We start from the raw sequence: 16,189 nt of genomic DNA on the forward strand, positions 1-16,189 counted from the left end.
AAATCAAAAGGACAACAATGGGATGACACAATTTGTTCAGGATACCTGTAGCAGTAGGTGACCACCCAAAAAGTGTATCCCACCACCTGTGTTCAGCATCACTTTTCACCCTTTCTATAACCCGATGTATTTCTTGTACATCATGATGAACAGTTACCAATGTTTTCTGTCCATTCTCCTTGATTTTTCCTAAGATTTCAATTAAATCCTGGTGAAGCAACAATTGCCTTACCAGAGTAAGATTCATTCCAATGGGGGTAGGCAATAGCTTATGGATCAGCGTGTAATTGGACTCTAAAAGTTGATATGAAGTAACTGGAGTTTCAAAAGAAAAATCACATCCAGAAATTTTAGTGAAATTACAAGCACAAAAATTTGAATGATTTTTAGTATCTACTACTGTGTCTTCTACATACACTGTGTTACAAGCAGTTCTAAAGCATGCACATCCATTTCCTATATATACAAGGAATGTTTTAGAAGTTTTGTTAGGATGGATTTTAAAGTGACAGATATTTTGTTATGTGTCTAAACAGATATCTTGAGCTATAATTGCATTGCCTTCACAGATGAACCCTTGTTGTTCTCGGACAATACAGGATTCTAAATTAACAGTTTGCCATTTACCATCAATTTGTCGGGCCCATTCTCTATGCTCGGAAGGATAGAGAGTGGCTCCATCATGATTTAATCCTAATGCAATAATGGGGAATATTGAATGCACCGAGGCATTGCGAATGGTTAACACAAAAGCTGTGGCTAAGTTTGTGGTGGGATCATAAGTAAAGTTCACCAAATTCCACCAGGATTGGAAATCTTAATACTATTTAGAATTCCCAATCCTGTTCCCACAACACCAGTTATGTCTCTTGGCATCCGTGTTTTAGAAGGGTTCCACTGTCGCAACCAGGTCGTCCAACCGTGGAAAGAAGTTTGCAAGAAAGGTGAACAAGCTGGCTGAATTTCAGAGACATTGCTTTGCATTAGCAATTTAACTTGTTTAAGAGACCATGCCGGATTGAACAATATCTGTTGTTGGCCAGTTTCCCTAATTATATATGGTCCAACTTTAGAAATTTTCAGGGTAAGCATAACTGGTGGTTGGGTTTGAGTGGTGGTGGTGGTGGTGAATAAATTTAAAAGAAAGTCCTTCAGTATTTTTGGACCAAAGACAAACTACTTCTGCAGTTTGTGTTAATGTTAAATTGTGCCAACAATCCTGTACGCTTTGGTGCGTACAAACCTTTTTGTGCTTAAAGAGATCTTTTCACTTTTTCTGCATGCTACCACAATTATTTCAGGCCACAAACACTCAGCTGATTTCTGGCTCTGGGGTTGTGGTAGGATGCAGGAAAGTATTACCAGTTTTATCATGGATTAGGTGGTCTTCATGTCCCTCGGAGTTCTTCTGTAAAAGTAAACACAACAGACTCCTGCCAGCGAGAAGCAGAAAAGGTTAGAATGATGGAATTATCCAGCATGTATTTATCCAATGCTCTTTCCCTAGAGTACCAGAGGCTTTCCATGCACATTCATTCCAAGGGGGTTTTAGCACAAGTGGTACCAGCCCTGTAGTAAGGGATATCCACCAGAACAGCTTGGCCAGGGTAATGTGCTGGATTATCAGGATCATTTGGTGCACAGCACAGGAGTCAGTGTAGATAGAGACAAGAGAGATGTTCTGTACCTTACGTTGAAAAGCACTCCAAACAGCTATCAGCTCCCCAACTCGAGCACTGCTTTCTCCCTCAGTATTAATTAGTTCAGTGAACCAAGAACTTGCCAATTGTTTGGGGGAAAAAGGAGGGGCCATTTTGATTACAGAGGCAGGTGTGTCCTGGCTGCTATCCAAGCTCTCAGTTTCTTGTATTGCCAAATTTTTCACAACTCCGTCTGTTATTGAGCAAAAGTGACAGTAATGTTCAGTCTGAGCATACCACTTTCTTACCGAGGCCCTCTGGGCCACCCCATCAGGAGGGAGGGTCCCAGTAGTGACTGTCTTAATATCATTGAAAGGGCTTCTCAATACAATTGGTAGTTGTAGTGCAAGTCTTTCCACTTCAATGAGAGCCAGGCTGACCACAAACAATCCCTTCTCCCAGGTAGCGTACCTTTTCTCAGCGTCTCTGAAACCACAGGAATCTCTGCTCAGATTTTGAGGAAAAGGCTGAGAAAGAGATGACTCACTGCCTGGATTTTGAGAGAGAAACTGGGAGAATGTTAATTTTGGGTCACAGCCTGAGTTCTGAGAGGAAAGCTGTGATATGGTTAGTTTTTGTCCACTGCCCCTGTTTTGCAGGAGGGACAGTGAGAAAGTTGTTTCCTTACCCGTGTTCGGGAAAGGAAGGAGAGGCTGAGGGAGAGTTGGTTCGCTGCCCATGTTCTGAGGAAGAGTGGGTGTACTGGGTTGAACTGATGGATTTGATTTTCGATAGCACCAATTAGTTATTATTTTCTGTAATTTATCAAGGGGCAGACCATCCATCACTTCTCTGGGGACCCCCTTTTGGACTCCCAGTGACCACCAATGCTGGGGGCTAGGGTTCTGTTTTCCCTTTTCTGGATTTTTACTGTAAGGAGTCCCAATAGACCGAATCCCTTTTGTTTTCTCTGATTTTTCTGGTTTCTCTTCCGGGGTTTTTACAGGTCCATATTTTCTACAATAATTGATCAAATCCTCTGCAACTTCACCCCATGTCCAAATTTTATGATTACTGCCAGGTGAACTGGCTTGTGAATTTACAGCTTGGAATGGAGAGCAGGATGGAGTAAAGCTAGGATCAGTAGATCCAGTGCGATTAGTGGGGTTACCAAGAAATCTGTCTAGTTTTTCTGTAGGGCTTAATGTCATGATAGTTTTCTGTAAGGCTATGGCAGTAGGTTTGAGGGTTTCTGGAAGCCCACGAATTAAAGGAGTCATTAGTTCAGGCTTCACAGGTAATTGCATTGGGGATTCAAAGCCAGGAATTAATTTCTTTTCATGGATCATTTGCAAACAGGCGGCTTTGTGTACACTTTCTAGGAGTTGGTCGGGGGTGCTGATTATAGCTATAGGATCTCCCCTTTCCAAGGGGTTCGTTCCCCCGGCCCAAAAAGCCGCGCGCTGTGTCAGGGACCATGAGTCACGTTTATCTCCTGTTGTTAAGAAGACACCATGTCCCCAGTACCCACTGGCTTCTTGTTCAGTTAGTTTAATTTGATCGCCACCAGTGAGGGACACCCGGAAAACATATTCTGTTTCTGATTCGTATGGAAGGTGTCCATATTCTTTTTTAAGCTTAGCCAATTCAGTGGCGGTGTATGGTATGTGTTTGGTTGTGATGTGGGGGTCAAGATCATCATCACTGAGATAGTTATATTCTGTTTTAATTAAGGGTCTTAAGTGAGAGCAGCAATGTTCCCCACAATTATTTACTGCCTCAAGTTCTTTGTGAGGATAAATTTGGTTAATGTGAGGAGTTTCCTTTCCCTCAGGATTTATAGAGGAATCAGCATTAGATGATTTGTTAACGTGTTCCTCTTTTAAGGCAGCTCTTAATGCATAGTTCTCATTTCTCAATGAATGTTTTTCATTCCTTTCTTCATGTAATTGTTTTTGTAAAATTTTAACCAAATTTTGAAGGGAGTCTATTATTGTTTCTTGCTCACCTCTTCGCTGGAAGCGAGTTTCTACAGCTGCCGTAAGACAAGCTCCCAAAACTGAGCATAAGATAGATTTATTTCTGCCCAGTTTGAATTTTGTACCATGTTGTAAAGAACATATTCTATCAACCACATTATCCAAATTAAACCAATTACTTTGTGCCCATTCTTCTCCTCCTGGAGAAGGTTTGGCATTGTATTTAGCTAGTAAAGCATAAAATTCAACTTTACCCTTATCGTTAAGGTTATCACTCATTTTGTGAAGGGACCAAAACCACAGCAGGGAGGTACAAACTTAAGTTACTCAAAGCACACAGACTTCGCTGTGTCGCCCTTCACTTCCCTGGGTGGGTGAAGAGACAAAATCTGCCTGGGAGGCTCTGCTTAGTTTCTTCAAGTTGTCTCTTCCTTCCCAGACAGTCCAAACACACACATAAAACAACAGTGTCCCGCCTTTTGCACTAAGAGATCTTTTGCTGCCGCGCTCCCGCCCCGGTTCCCTTTGTCTCAGCCCCGGCTAGCTCTTGTGGGGCGAGGGCGGGTGATGGAGGCACCCTCCGCCGCTCCCAGCTGGGGTTTGGAGAGTGCCTTTGTGGGTTCCAGGCAGCGCTAGCAAGCCTCGCGGTGGTAAATGAAGAGCGGATCCTGCTGGGGGCTAAGTCCGAGTTTATTGTAGCCCAACGGGGCCAAATGTCCTAGAACGATGCCAGCCAACAGGAACAAGCACAAGGTGCTTGCACTGGCTTATAAACTGTAAGGGAGGGGTATCCAACGACCAATGGGGATAGGGATAGGGGGTGGCTCCGGGATGGGGGGATATGGTGGGGTCCAATGGGGGAAGGATATGGGGGGAGCCCCAGGTCCTCGCCCAATCACCCGGTGCCCTGAGTAGAAGCTTCTGGATGGATGGGAAGGGGCACCGAGTGATAGACAAGGCACCCGGGGGGGGGTAAAATGCCTCTTTCAGGGTGATGGATAGATACTGGGAAGGCGGGAAGGGAGGACAAGGCGGGAAAACTGGGGATAAACCAAGTTGCACACGGGGGTACAAAGGAATAAACCAATACATAATACAGGGATAATAAAACATACAAATAACGCAACTCCACATTTTGCAATTTCTGAAGACAGTGTGGATGCTTTTTCACCTAGGCAATGTGCAGTCTGTGGGAAATCTGAATCTTACCCCTTGCTCTCCAGACCATGCTCAGTCTTTTGTACTGGCAGGCTAGGTGCGGCTGGCAAGAAACGTCCTTCCCCTGCACAGACTACACAGAACCTGCACCCTTCTGCCTAGACAGAAATCCTGTCCGTGACGCCAATTTTAATGTCACGATCCGCTTATAGCGGGGTGTCATGATGGTTCGTTAGCCGATCCCAAAGTGCAAAAGACACTCAGCAGTTTAATCACAACAAATGCACCTTTATTAAGGGCCAAAACAATAAATGCGATAGTGGGTTCAGAAAAGAAATAAGAAGGATAGAGAGAGAGAGAGAAGGGGGGATGGGAATAGCTACCAACACAGGCGGAGTCCTCACTGGTCCGGACGATGTGGATCCGTCTTGTTGTGTTGGGGAGAGTCTCCAAAGTCGTACCTAACCCAGGGGTCTAGTTATAGTTCACAGAGGGAAAAAGGGGGGGAACAGGCAGAACAATGAGAGTCTATTGAAATTGCTGGGGGGAACAAGTGTATTTACAGAAAATCATCTAGGCTGAACAAACACAATGAAGGATAAGTCCATTGAAGTTACTGGAGAAGAACAGGTCAGGTCATTCTCTCCCTTCGCCCACTGTTTGTGGTAGGAGTCTCAGTCTCAGTCCTTGGGGAGAGGGTTCTTGATCTCCGTCTGTCACGGTGGTAGTGAGGCAGATGAGGGGTCTTCAGTGAGAGACCACCAGAGTCACCCCAACAGTTCATTTGGCTTAAAGGTGGAGAGTGAAGCAGGAATTGCAGTAGGCTGCTCGATGCTGGGTCCACGCTGGGTCTTCGCCAAGTCCTTGCCAACTCCTTGCCAAGTTCCTGCCGGGCCTCATTGGGAACAGCACGTAATGGTACAGCGGCTGCACCGGCACTATTGTCTTCTCCAAGCCGGAACTGCAGAGGGGGAAGGGAAATCCTGCTTGTGGCAATCGGCAGGCAAATGAGTGAGGGTCTTCAGACGGCCTCTTACAGGAGGAATGCTTTGCAAGGTTTTCATTTTGATCTTTGTGTGCTTTTTTGTTTCCTTTTTCTTTCTTTTCTTCCTTTTGTAGTAGTAGCTTAATAAAGCTTTTTTCCTCTTATTAAGCTTGGGCCTGCTTTGCTCTGTTCTCGAGTTCACTTAACAGCATTCAAGGGAGAGATTTTCATGGGGGCACTGGCCTTGTGCCAGTGTCAAACCATGACACCTATGAAACAAAAACCTTGATTCCTCTATAGACAAAATTTCATGTCAGCTCCAACACACGTGGTTGAATGCTGACATCAAGGTGTCTCTTCCGGGGACAAGGAGAGGCTCCATCCATTGACTCATCCTGGGCCAGCAGCGCCAGTTTTTCCTCTAGGCCTTTTTTCTTTTTTTCTTTTTCTGTCCCAGATCCCCACTTCTTTCATGCTGGACATTTTAGCCCACCTCAAAGGCTGGGAAGAACTGCATATTGCAGGTGGGGTTCGGAGACTTTGGCCCTGCGCGCAGAGCAGGGCTCAATGACAACTGGGTACCTTTTTTGGAAAGTGAGATGATAGCAGGAAGTAGAATAAACCCTCCCGTTGCCGTCCACCTGCTGAGGTGGCAGCAGAGGCCGTTGGACCTTCGCCAGAGCCTTTGCACGCCTCCTCTTCTCATTAAAGCACCAAATTTCTGCTAGGAGGTGCTTGTCTGCTGCCAGCTGCCAGCAGCACAAGCACAGCTCTGTGCACATGGCCATGGCTCCTGCCCTTCCTTCAGTCATCTTCTCCGAGAGCGATTCTTTTGAACGTCTTGTGCAGCACCCGGTATTCCTGCATGGCCTGGGTGTGGGCAGTCGGCTGCTCCGCCATGTGATGGAAGAGATTGTATCTCCTACGGCTTTGTACATCTGGGGGTAAATTGATGTCCTGAGGAAACTCCCGGTTACCCACAATGAAGTGTTCGAGGCATTTCCTTCGCAAGCATATATGCAGGCTGTCCCTGATATCCGTCAGTCGCTCCCGGAGATGTCCCCTGCGCCACGATGATGTGGGCTTGAAAGAGAGCAGGTGCATGACAATGGTCTTCATGGTGTAGGTGGAGAAGGTGTAGCCCAGCACAAGGCGGGCGAAGAACTGAAGGCATTTGAGGTGCAAGCTGTCAGGGGGGGCCTGCCTGGCAATGTACTTGAAGTACTCAACCTCTGCCACAGCGTAGGACTCAGGCCAGATTGTGCTGAGTGTGTAGGCCTCTCTAGGCTGGCTGCTCACAAAGATGGCTGAGTCACATCTGCGCACCCCGAAGAGCATCTCAATCCTGAAGCTTTCTTCACCATTGGTCACCTTGAATTGGCAGGAGCGTGTGGAGGGCAGCAGCGTTAAACGCCAGTTGTGCGACTGAGGCAAAGCTGGCCAGATTGCTTTCACCAGTTGCCGGAACCAGCGGGCAGTTTTGTGCACGTCCAGGTAGGAGTCGGTGCACAGGGTGTCTAGGAGGCTGGGATCCTGATTCCTCCTCAACTCCTCCTCGGGGTGGTGCAGGAAGCACAGCATGTTCTCACCCTGCTGCTGCCCCGTGCAGGTGCACTCCAGCTGCACGCGGACACGGAAGTTCCTGACGTGCCTCTGCCCTGCGCCGTCCAGCTCCAGGTGGAAGCTGTGGCCTCGAGGAGGAGTCATGGGTATGAGCACACGGTACACCACATCCTGCTCACGGGGACTCCAACCTTCAAAGGCACTGCCCACCCCGATGGCTCGGTGCAGGACTGGGTAGAAACTGTCAGACAAGACATGCCCAAAGTAAATTGCGTAATTGTCCATCAGGTCAGTTGTCCACTCACAGCCTTTCTGCAGGTCCTGTACAGGCCACTGTATGCGCTCCATGATAGCTTGTCCATCACCGTCGTCAAAAGGGTCGTCTTCTTCTTGGGCTACATTTGCAACATCATTGTTGTTTTCTGCAAGTGCAGCCCCATTGACAACATCATTTCCATCATTGTCATCTTCATTTCCAGCAACATTGCCAACTTCCTCTTCATTTGCACCATGGTTTTCTTCTTCATTCTCCTCTCTCCTCAGGCTGCTTTTCCACCCAATAATCCGCAGGACCAAGACCAGGGCCAGGAGCACAGCAACAGCTAAGAGCTGCAGGTGTTGCATCTTCTTCTGGGAGAGCTGCTCCACCTCCTGCTCCAGCCGAAGCCTCTCCCGTTCCAGGTACTTTGCACGCGCTTCCATGCGCCAATGTGTTTCCTCATCCAAACCGTCACCCACGGGCGGCGGGTACTGGATGAGACCTTGCAAGAGCGCGAACAGGAACACGACTGGATCCATGGTCTGCAGGAGGAGGGAGAGAAGGCCTTGACTGTGGAAGGGAGGGAGGGAACTACTGGTTGCAGGAGGGAGGACAGGATGCTCAGGGTTCTGGGTGCAGGAAGGACAGGGCCCCAGACAGCTGGCAGGCAGCAAGGGCTATGCCAGTGCCCCTGGAGCTGCAGCAGCAGCAGCAGCAGCAGCCCTGTGGCCTGCCCAAGGCTCTCCCATGAGGGGCTGTCCCTGCACGCAGGGGGAGAAGGCAGCCCCGACTGCAGCGTTTCTGCCCCAGCTCTTGTCCCCAGCCCAGCCTCCCTGCCACGTGTGTACTCACCGCTCGCCCAAGCAATACAGGGCCAGCGTTAACCTGCTGGGGCCTTTTATTGCTTCCCCCTCTGTGACACGTCCCCTGTGATGTCACAGGCGTCAGAGCGCATCACAGCCCAGCCAAGGCCACCCTTTGTCCCCTCAGCCAACTCCTCCCTCAGGAACTCAGAGTGGCCCTGGTGTACTGCTTAAGGCTGCCCTCAAGTGAAGCTGTTCCAAAGAACTCCCATTGTTCTCTCTTTTGGATTTAGTTGCATCTGCCCTTCATTGACAATCTCATAGATATCCCTGTTGGAAGGTGCCCTTGAGGATCATTGAGTGTAAGCTTTGACTCCTCACGGGTTGAGCTACACTCAAATCTCAGAGTCAGTGAGGTTGAAAAGGTCCCTGGAGATCACACAGTGTGACTGCAAACCTAACACTGCCTATTCCTTTAATAAATTGAGTCCTGAAATATTCCATGTATTTTCAATCCCTCCAAGACCGGGAAATCAGCTATTTCCCTAGGCAACCACTTTCAATATTTGATAGTACTTTTGATGAAAGCAGTTTTTCTAAGATCCAATATAAATATCTGTACCTGATGCAACGTGAGGTCATTTTCATTGTTCTTATTGCTTGTTTCCTTGTGTCACTGCACAAGTGGGATGTTCAGACATTCCCATTGTTATCTAAAGATTTTGTCAACAGTTCATGTTTAAGAAATCTTTGTGGCCCGCAAGTTTTAAAGATCAAATCTATTTATAAAATGAATTATATATTAAACAAAGTAGAGATAATAGATGAAAGATCTCAGAGTTACTTGCTACTCAGTATAAAACTAAAAGGAGCTAGAAGTAGATTAAAGCATAACAAAAAATGTACAACATGAAAGTATCTATCTTAAAGCTTGTCAAAGAAACAGGAGTCAAATCTTACACACCACAGTGATGATGATAATAATGTGGATGTCTTTCACTTAACGTCCTCAGCAGTAATTGCAAAACATGTGTCCTTGTCCACAAGAAAAACACCACACATTTCCAGAGAAATTTTTAGAATGTTTCTGTTTTGTGAAAGTTTGGCATGGCTTTCTAGCGTTATAAAGTGAGGTGCCTGTCAGTCAGAAATCCAGCTTGTCTTTCCAGATCTCACTTTAACAGTACGATGTTTATTGGCATCTGGGAGATGCCAGCCCACTGTTAGCCCCATAGTGCCAAAAGAATTCACTGCATGACTCTTATTCCTGTTTGAATTACCTGTCCAGGTAACAAACCACAGATCAGCTCTTAAGCAGAATGAGATGCCCTGCCACACCTGGGAGAATAAATCAATCCCCGCCTGGCTACAACCTCCCTTCAGGGAGCTGTTTGGAACTGTAAGGTCCCTCTGAGATGCTTTTTCTCTCTGCTAAACACCCCCACTATCGCAGTGGGCAGTGTTCTGAGTACCATGACCCTTCTGAAGAAGCCTCTAAAAACACCTCGCCGTCTGTGCTCACACTGGGTGATTTCAGCTCTTTTATGATCCGGGCGATGCAGAAGAAGAGACAAGGTCTTTGTGTGGAGTTCCAAGGTGAGCCTTTATTGAGCTTCTTACTTGAGATGTTCCAGGGACGAAGAGCCACTCAGACTGGGAAAGCAGGGATTTACACAGGGATCTTGAGGGGTGGGACAGAACACTAGGGCCAATGGGGTGAAGGCACAGGGGTGGAGCGAGGGGGAAGGGCCAATGGAATTCATTAAATCTGCATGTCACAACAAGGCATGCTGGGAGAAGCCTTTATCCTCAGCCTAAGTGGGTATGGCTTGAGAGGTTTTCCCTCCAGGGGAGTGCTGTGGATTCTTTCCCTGTTGGCCCACCAGCCTCCACACTCCACTTCCCTCAGTCCTTCTTCATCAGACTTGTGCTCTTATAGAAGTGTTTCTAACAAAAAGGACTAGCATTTGTTGACATCAATGCCCTTCAAACTACATGCTCAGGGGCCCTTATTAATTAGTTCCCGAGCTTGCTCTCCTACAACCCTTGGGAGTAGCTGTGCGGACAGTTTTTCCCATAACACCTAAGATTTTTTACTCAAGCACTTCTTGATTACTGTGGCCAAGACAGCAACAATCCCCACTTCACCCACAAGAGCATCTCTATAGAAAAACAACAGGTCTAGGAGGGCACTTTTCCTAGTTGGCTCCCACAGCACCCATGTCAAAAAGCTACTTTCAGTGTGTACTTCCAGAATTTTCTGGGCTTGTTCAGCACTTCTCTATGATGTCTCCATTTGCAGCTAAGAAGTTGAGGTACACCATGAGTATGACTTTGTGTGACTGATCAAGAGATTTCCTTTCATTCCTTATAGCATTATCCACCAGTGTCATCATCCTGGCTCAGTGATCCCTTATAGACTGAGTGAAGCTCACAGAGGGAATAGATTCTCTCAGAAAAGGGATGGCAGAAAGTGTCCAAGTGTGCTTTTACTCTAGAGGAAAGGTGTGGCAGCAATTCCCCCTGCTGATTGAGAAGTGCCTTCTCCATGTCCTGCATGCTCAGGTCTGTGTCAGATTTTCCCCAGGGAGTGTCTAAGGATGGGTAGCTCCTCCATGCAGACCCCAGTGAACACAAAGAGGAATATTAGTGATGCCTCTTGCACGGTCCCTGAGCAGCTGCAGCTGCCAGCAAGAATTTCTGGGTCCATCTAAAATGGTCACCCTGGCTGTGACAGTATTAGAGGAAAGGGGGATGAAAGCCATCTTCGTAGCCACTGTAGTGTGATGACCCATCCTTAAGGGGAAGGAAGCACTGAAGATTTGTAAATGCTTATGATCAAAATGAATAACAAAAGTCAGGCTCCACAATCAGAAAACTTTATTACCTAACTACACACTGGGCTTGGAAATCAATATGTTAGTCCCCTGACATGAGCACAAGGCAGTGGGTTTTGGATAAAGGGGTAGGGTTAAAGGGAAGAGAAGAAAAAGAAGGAGAGATCAATTAAAGAAAGAGAGAAAGAAAAAGACAAGAAAAGAAAGAGAAAAAAAGAACACCAATCCTGGTTCCAGTGTTGATCCAGTTAATGGAATGTCAATCCTGGCTGCAGTGCCAATCCTGGCAATAATCCTTAGTTCAGCATCAATCCAGCTGTGCTGGTGTGGTCTATGAGATGTCCAGGGTCCTGAGGGCACTTTCCAGGCGTGGGGGTTACCTTTTTATCAACAGGTTTCTCTACCCTAAAGACAGGTTTCCCACTTTCTATGTCAATTAATTATCATGTACAGTCTTTTCTTTCAGGCCTTCCTGGACATGGGTCAGAGGGGTTTGGTGGTTTTTGAGGGTCTTAATCCTACTCTATAGTCCACGCCCGCTTCTTGGCCTTATTCTTGTGCTTATGCTGTACTGTGCTGTGGCTCTTTCTCACAGAAAAGTACTGCCCTATTTCCTCCTGACCACCCTTCTCCAGCCAAATATTGGTCCTTCTCACAGCATTTTAATACCAGCAGTCCTTGGCTATTACCAACAGTTCCTGGTTGGCTCCACTGCAATACAATTATCAATGTTAGAGACTCACTCGTTGGTCCCTTATATTCTGAATAAAGAATCAAGAGCTCAAAAGGTCTCACTTTGGACACTTTACAGTTGCAACAGAGTGGGATTTAGTCATAGTAATGCTCCATCATTCAGGTATTTTCTCTGTAACTTTGTTTGAAGGTTTGTCAACAAGAATATTATTCCACTTGGGTTCCTAGTCAGAAAAAGTCAGCAAAGAAAAATAAATCAGCAAAGAAAAATAATTTTCCAAGGCTGTTCATTAAAAAAAAAAATGTATTAGTTAGACAACTGTTAGTTCTTGGGAAAAAATAATGTTTCTGATACATTCAAAAGGAGCTTAATATAAATGGAGTTTGTCAAGGCTAAGGCCTAATGAGGATTTCTCAGATTGTAGTGTGGCCAGGGGTAGGGGGAGTGCATGACCACAATCCACTCTGCAATGGAAGTCATCTTCTCTGGGCCTCCACACAGTAGTCATCACTGGATGCTGTGCTGGGGAGACTGCCAAGACAACACTGTTATGGACAGGTTTACAATGAAAACTTCAAAGTAACAACAAAAAAAAGCAGGCCAGTTAATTAAAAACAAGTAAGCCTGTTTATTACAAACAGAACAACTGGAAGCCAAAGCCTCTGGCTAGTCCCGAGACTGTTTCAACAACTTAGTAGTTGTATACCTAGGAGCGTTTCCGAGGATACCAGCTCCAAGGAAAGACCCGGGTGTCACACACCCCAGGCCTTTTAAAGTCTCTGTCGTCTCTCCTGATTGGGGCGCTCAGGATCCGTGCTGTGATAGGTCTCTTTTTCTGTTGCTGACTGGCCCATAAATTGGTGCAGTCTTGGCCAATCATTTTGAGATTCTTCCTTCTTATTGGTTGGTCTCTCCTCCAGTCTTAATCCAAGCTGTGGCTGTGTTCTACGATGTTATACTTCTAGAAGTTCTCTGCCCACCCCCCCCCCCCCACCAAAGATTGGCATTTCCTCCCTGGTTCCAGTCCCCTTTTAGGTATACACAACAGTATTGAGCTCTAATACAGCTAATCCCCTTACTTTGTATCCACAATATCCAAGTCTGCACCACACCCTGCTAACTACATTTCCAATTATAACTATTTGTATTAACAACAACCCTTTTTATACATACATTGTTAACAACATTGCACAAAAGTTTAAATTTTATTTTTTTGTTCATAACAACACTGTTGCTGCTGCTGATGGCAGAGTGCTGCTGCACAGAAGCTTTTTATCTTCCCTTTCTGTATCCCACATTCCCCTCTCTTTTTCTCAGCGCTGTGAGGTGGTTTTCTGCTATGGACTGTGAGACCCACAAGCACAGCTGTGTGCATGATCACCTCTTTCAGCAGCCATTGCGCAGCACACTTGCGAGCCGACGCCGAAGATCCTGGTACTCGCTCATCGCCTGAGAGTGGGCAGCTGGATACTGTGCCAGCTGATGGAAGAGATTGGGTGGCTCAGCTGCTGTAATGTCCAGGGGCAAGCTAATCTCCTGAGGCAATCTCTTGTTGCCTATGATAAAGTGGTTAAGGCATTTCTTCTCCAGAGAGCAGCGCAGGTTCACACTGATATCTAGCAGGCGCTGCAAGAAATACCTCCTGCGCCATTGTGACACGGGGAGACTGTTCAGGAGCTGCATGACGATGGTCTTCAGGGTGTAGGTGGAAAAGCCTGTGCCCAGCAGAAGACGGCAGAAGAGCTGCAGACATCTCAGGTGCAAACTGTCGGGGGGGGCCTGCCTGGCAATGTGCTTGAAGAACTTCACCTCTGCCACAGCGTAAGTCTCAGGCCAAAAAGTGCTTGGGGTGTGTGCTTCCCTAGGCTGGCTGCTCACAAATATGTCAGAGTCACATCTGCGCACCCCGAAGAGCATCTCAATCCTGATGCTTTCTCCGCCATTGGTCACCTTGAATTGGCAGGAGCGTGTGGAGGGCAGCAGCGTTAAATGCCAGTTGTGCGACTGAGGCAAAGCTGGCCAGATTGCTTTCACCAGTTGCCGGAACCAGCGGGCAGTTTTGTGCACATCCAGGTAGGAGTCGGTGCACAGGGTGTCTAGGAGGCTGGGATCCTGATTCCTCCTCAACTCCTCCTCGGGGTGGTGCAGGAAGCACAGCATGTTCTCACCCTGCTGCTGCCCCGTGCAGGTGCACTCCAGCTGCACGCGGACACGGAAGTTCCTGACGTGCCTCTGCCCTGCGCCGTCCAGCTCCAGGTGGAAGCTGTGGCCTCGAGGAGGAGTCATGGGTATGAGCACACGGTACACCACATCCTGCTCACGGGGACTCCAACCTTCAAAGGCACTGCCCACCCCGATGGCTCGGTGCAGGACTGGGTAGAAACTGTCAGACAAGACATGCCCAAAGTAAATTGTATAATTGTCCATCAAGTCTATAATCCTCTCACAGTCTGTCTCCAGGTCCTGTACAGGCCACTGTATGCGCTCATCTAGAAGCCATGTGAGATCATTGTCAGAAATATGGTTTTCTTCATCTTCCTCTCTACTGTTCTCTGCCTCATTGCTCCTGTTCCTCCAGAAAAAATAGATTCCCAAGAGAAGGACAAAAAGTCCAGCAACAACCCAGACCTGCCGGGGCTGCATAGCAAATCGGAGCAGGTCTCCCCACGCCCCTCCACTCTGCTTCAGGGTGAGCTGCTCCACCTCCTGCTCCAGCTGAATTCTCTTCTGCTCCAAGTGCTTCGCACGCAGCTCCATGCTCAGATGTCTTTCCTCATCCCAAACATCACCCACGGGCTGCATGTACTGGATGAGGCTTTCCAGGAGCATGAAAAGAAATGTTATGGCATCCATGGTCTGCAGGAGGATGAAGAGAAGGCTTAAATGGGGCCAGTAGGGAGGGAGATGGAAATGAGGGCAGCAGGGATAGGAATCACAGGGATCTGAGGGCAGGAAGGACAGGGCCCCAGACAGCTGGCAGGCAGCAAGGGCTATGCCAGTGCCCCTGGAGCTGCAGCAGCAGCAGCAGCAGCAGCAGCAGCAGCCCTGTGGCCTGCCCAGGGCTCTCCCATGAGGGGCTGTCCCTGCATGCAGGGGGAGAAGGCAGCCCCGACTGCAGCGTTTCTGCCCCAGCTCTTGTCCCCAGCCCAGCCTCCCTGCCACGTGTGTACTCACCGCTCGCCCAAGCAATACAGGGCCAGCGTTAACCTGCTGGGGCCTTTTATTGCTTCCCCCTCTGTGACACGTCCCCTGTGATGTCACAGGTGTCACAGCCCAGTCACCATCCAACCAAGTTAGCCCTGCCTTTCATCCCACTCCCACACACCCACTCAGTGTAGCCTGAAGCAATCAAAGGCTGGGTAGCTGGGTACACACAAAGTGCCCACCAAACTTAGGTTAAGTCGTGGAAAGACTACATGTGTGGCTTCTGTGAGAACCTTCTATGAGGGCTGTAGCTGCAGCTTGAGCAGCTCTTGTGGTGACACAATTCACAGTGGAATGGAAGATCTGACTTTGGTGGTCCAAGTGTGTGGTACCACTAAAAGGCCTCTCTACCCTCACTGTTGTTCAGGAGAAGTGTCCACCCATCCTTCACTCCCTGGGGAGGAGGTGCCACATTCCTGAGCACACAGGACATGGAGAAGACACTGCTTTGTCAGTGTTTGAAATTTTTGGTGCACTGTTCTTCAACAATAAAACTCATTCTGGGAGTCAGATCCAAAGATGAAGAGGCCATGGCAAAGGGCCTGGTACTAGAGACTCCTGTTACCACATGGATACTGAATGCTCTCTCTTTGTGAGAGAGTCCCATCCCTCTGGAAGTTTCACCCTGTGCAAAGATGCCAATAAATTGCATCTTGGGCAAATGCTTCATCTTTTGAGTGTCTTTGTCTCACTCTGGTGGGGAATGCAGGCACCAGTACTCACTGCTTGTGGTTGGTTGACCTTGGCTGGACAAAGAGAAACAATAAGGACCAAAGACTTGTGGGTTGAAACAAGAACAGATAAGTTGCTCAGGTTCATCTGGGGGATGCATATTTAATTTGCTACCAATCAAATCAGAGTGGGATAATGAAAAATAAAACTAATTTTCTTAAAATATCTTTACTGCACCTCTCCCTTCTTCCTGGGCCCAACTGGTTACCGTGTCCAATGCTGTGAGCCAGGACTCGGAGCACTTGGGTAGTTCTCCATGCTAGGCTTCCTATTCACCTCCTGAACACCAGAGGTCTTAGTCAGCTACCAAAGGCGAGTGACCAGCTTCAGGATTT

The 16,189-nt window shown here is 47.6% G+C and overlaps 3 protein-coding genes across 3 annotated transcripts; all 3 read right to left on the reverse strand.

Annotated features, from left to right (window-relative positions):
- Positions 1 to 517: 517 nt before the first annotated feature.
- LOC144246453 (uncharacterized) lies at positions 518 to 6,008 on the reverse strand. The gene is made up of 2 exons (XM_085580941.1): positions 4,752 to 6,008; positions 518 to 4,112 (listed from the first exon to the last, which is right to left on the reverse strand). The coding sequence occupies exon 2, from the start codon at positions 3,896 to 3,898 to the stop codon at positions 1,457 to 1,459; it is 2,442 nt and encodes an 813-aa protein (XP_085437067.1). The 5' UTR covers positions 3,899 to 4,112; positions 4,752 to 6,008; the 3' UTR covers positions 518 to 1,456.
- Positions 6,009 to 6,023: 15 nt separating this feature from the next.
- Positions 6,024 to 12,895, reverse strand: LOC144246452 (inositol 1,4,5-trisphosphate receptor-interacting protein-like 1). Its single transcript, XM_085580944.1, has one exon. The coding sequence runs from the start codon at positions 8,121 to 8,123 to the stop codon at positions 6,567 to 6,569; it is 1,557 nt and encodes a 518-aa protein (XP_085437070.1). The 5' UTR covers positions 8,124 to 12,895; the 3' UTR covers positions 6,024 to 6,566.
- Positions 12,891 to 15,693, reverse strand: LOC144246451 (inositol 1,4,5-trisphosphate receptor-interacting protein-like 1). Its single transcript, XM_077783846.2, has one exon. It carries the CDS (start codon positions 14,769 to 14,771, stop codon positions 13,305 to 13,307), a length of 1,467 nt encoding a protein of 488 aa, XP_077639972.2. The 5' UTR covers positions 14,772 to 15,693; the 3' UTR covers positions 12,891 to 13,304.
- Positions 15,694 to 16,189: the final 496 nt, after the last annotated feature.

Source organism: Lonchura striata, chromosome 5, assembly GCF_050655825.1.
Source record: "Lonchura striata isolate lonStrDom1 chromosome 5, ASM5065582v1, whole genome shotgun sequence".
Classification (NCBI taxonomy): domain Eukaryota; kingdom Metazoa; phylum Chordata; class Aves; order Passeriformes; family Estrildidae; genus Lonchura; species Lonchura striata.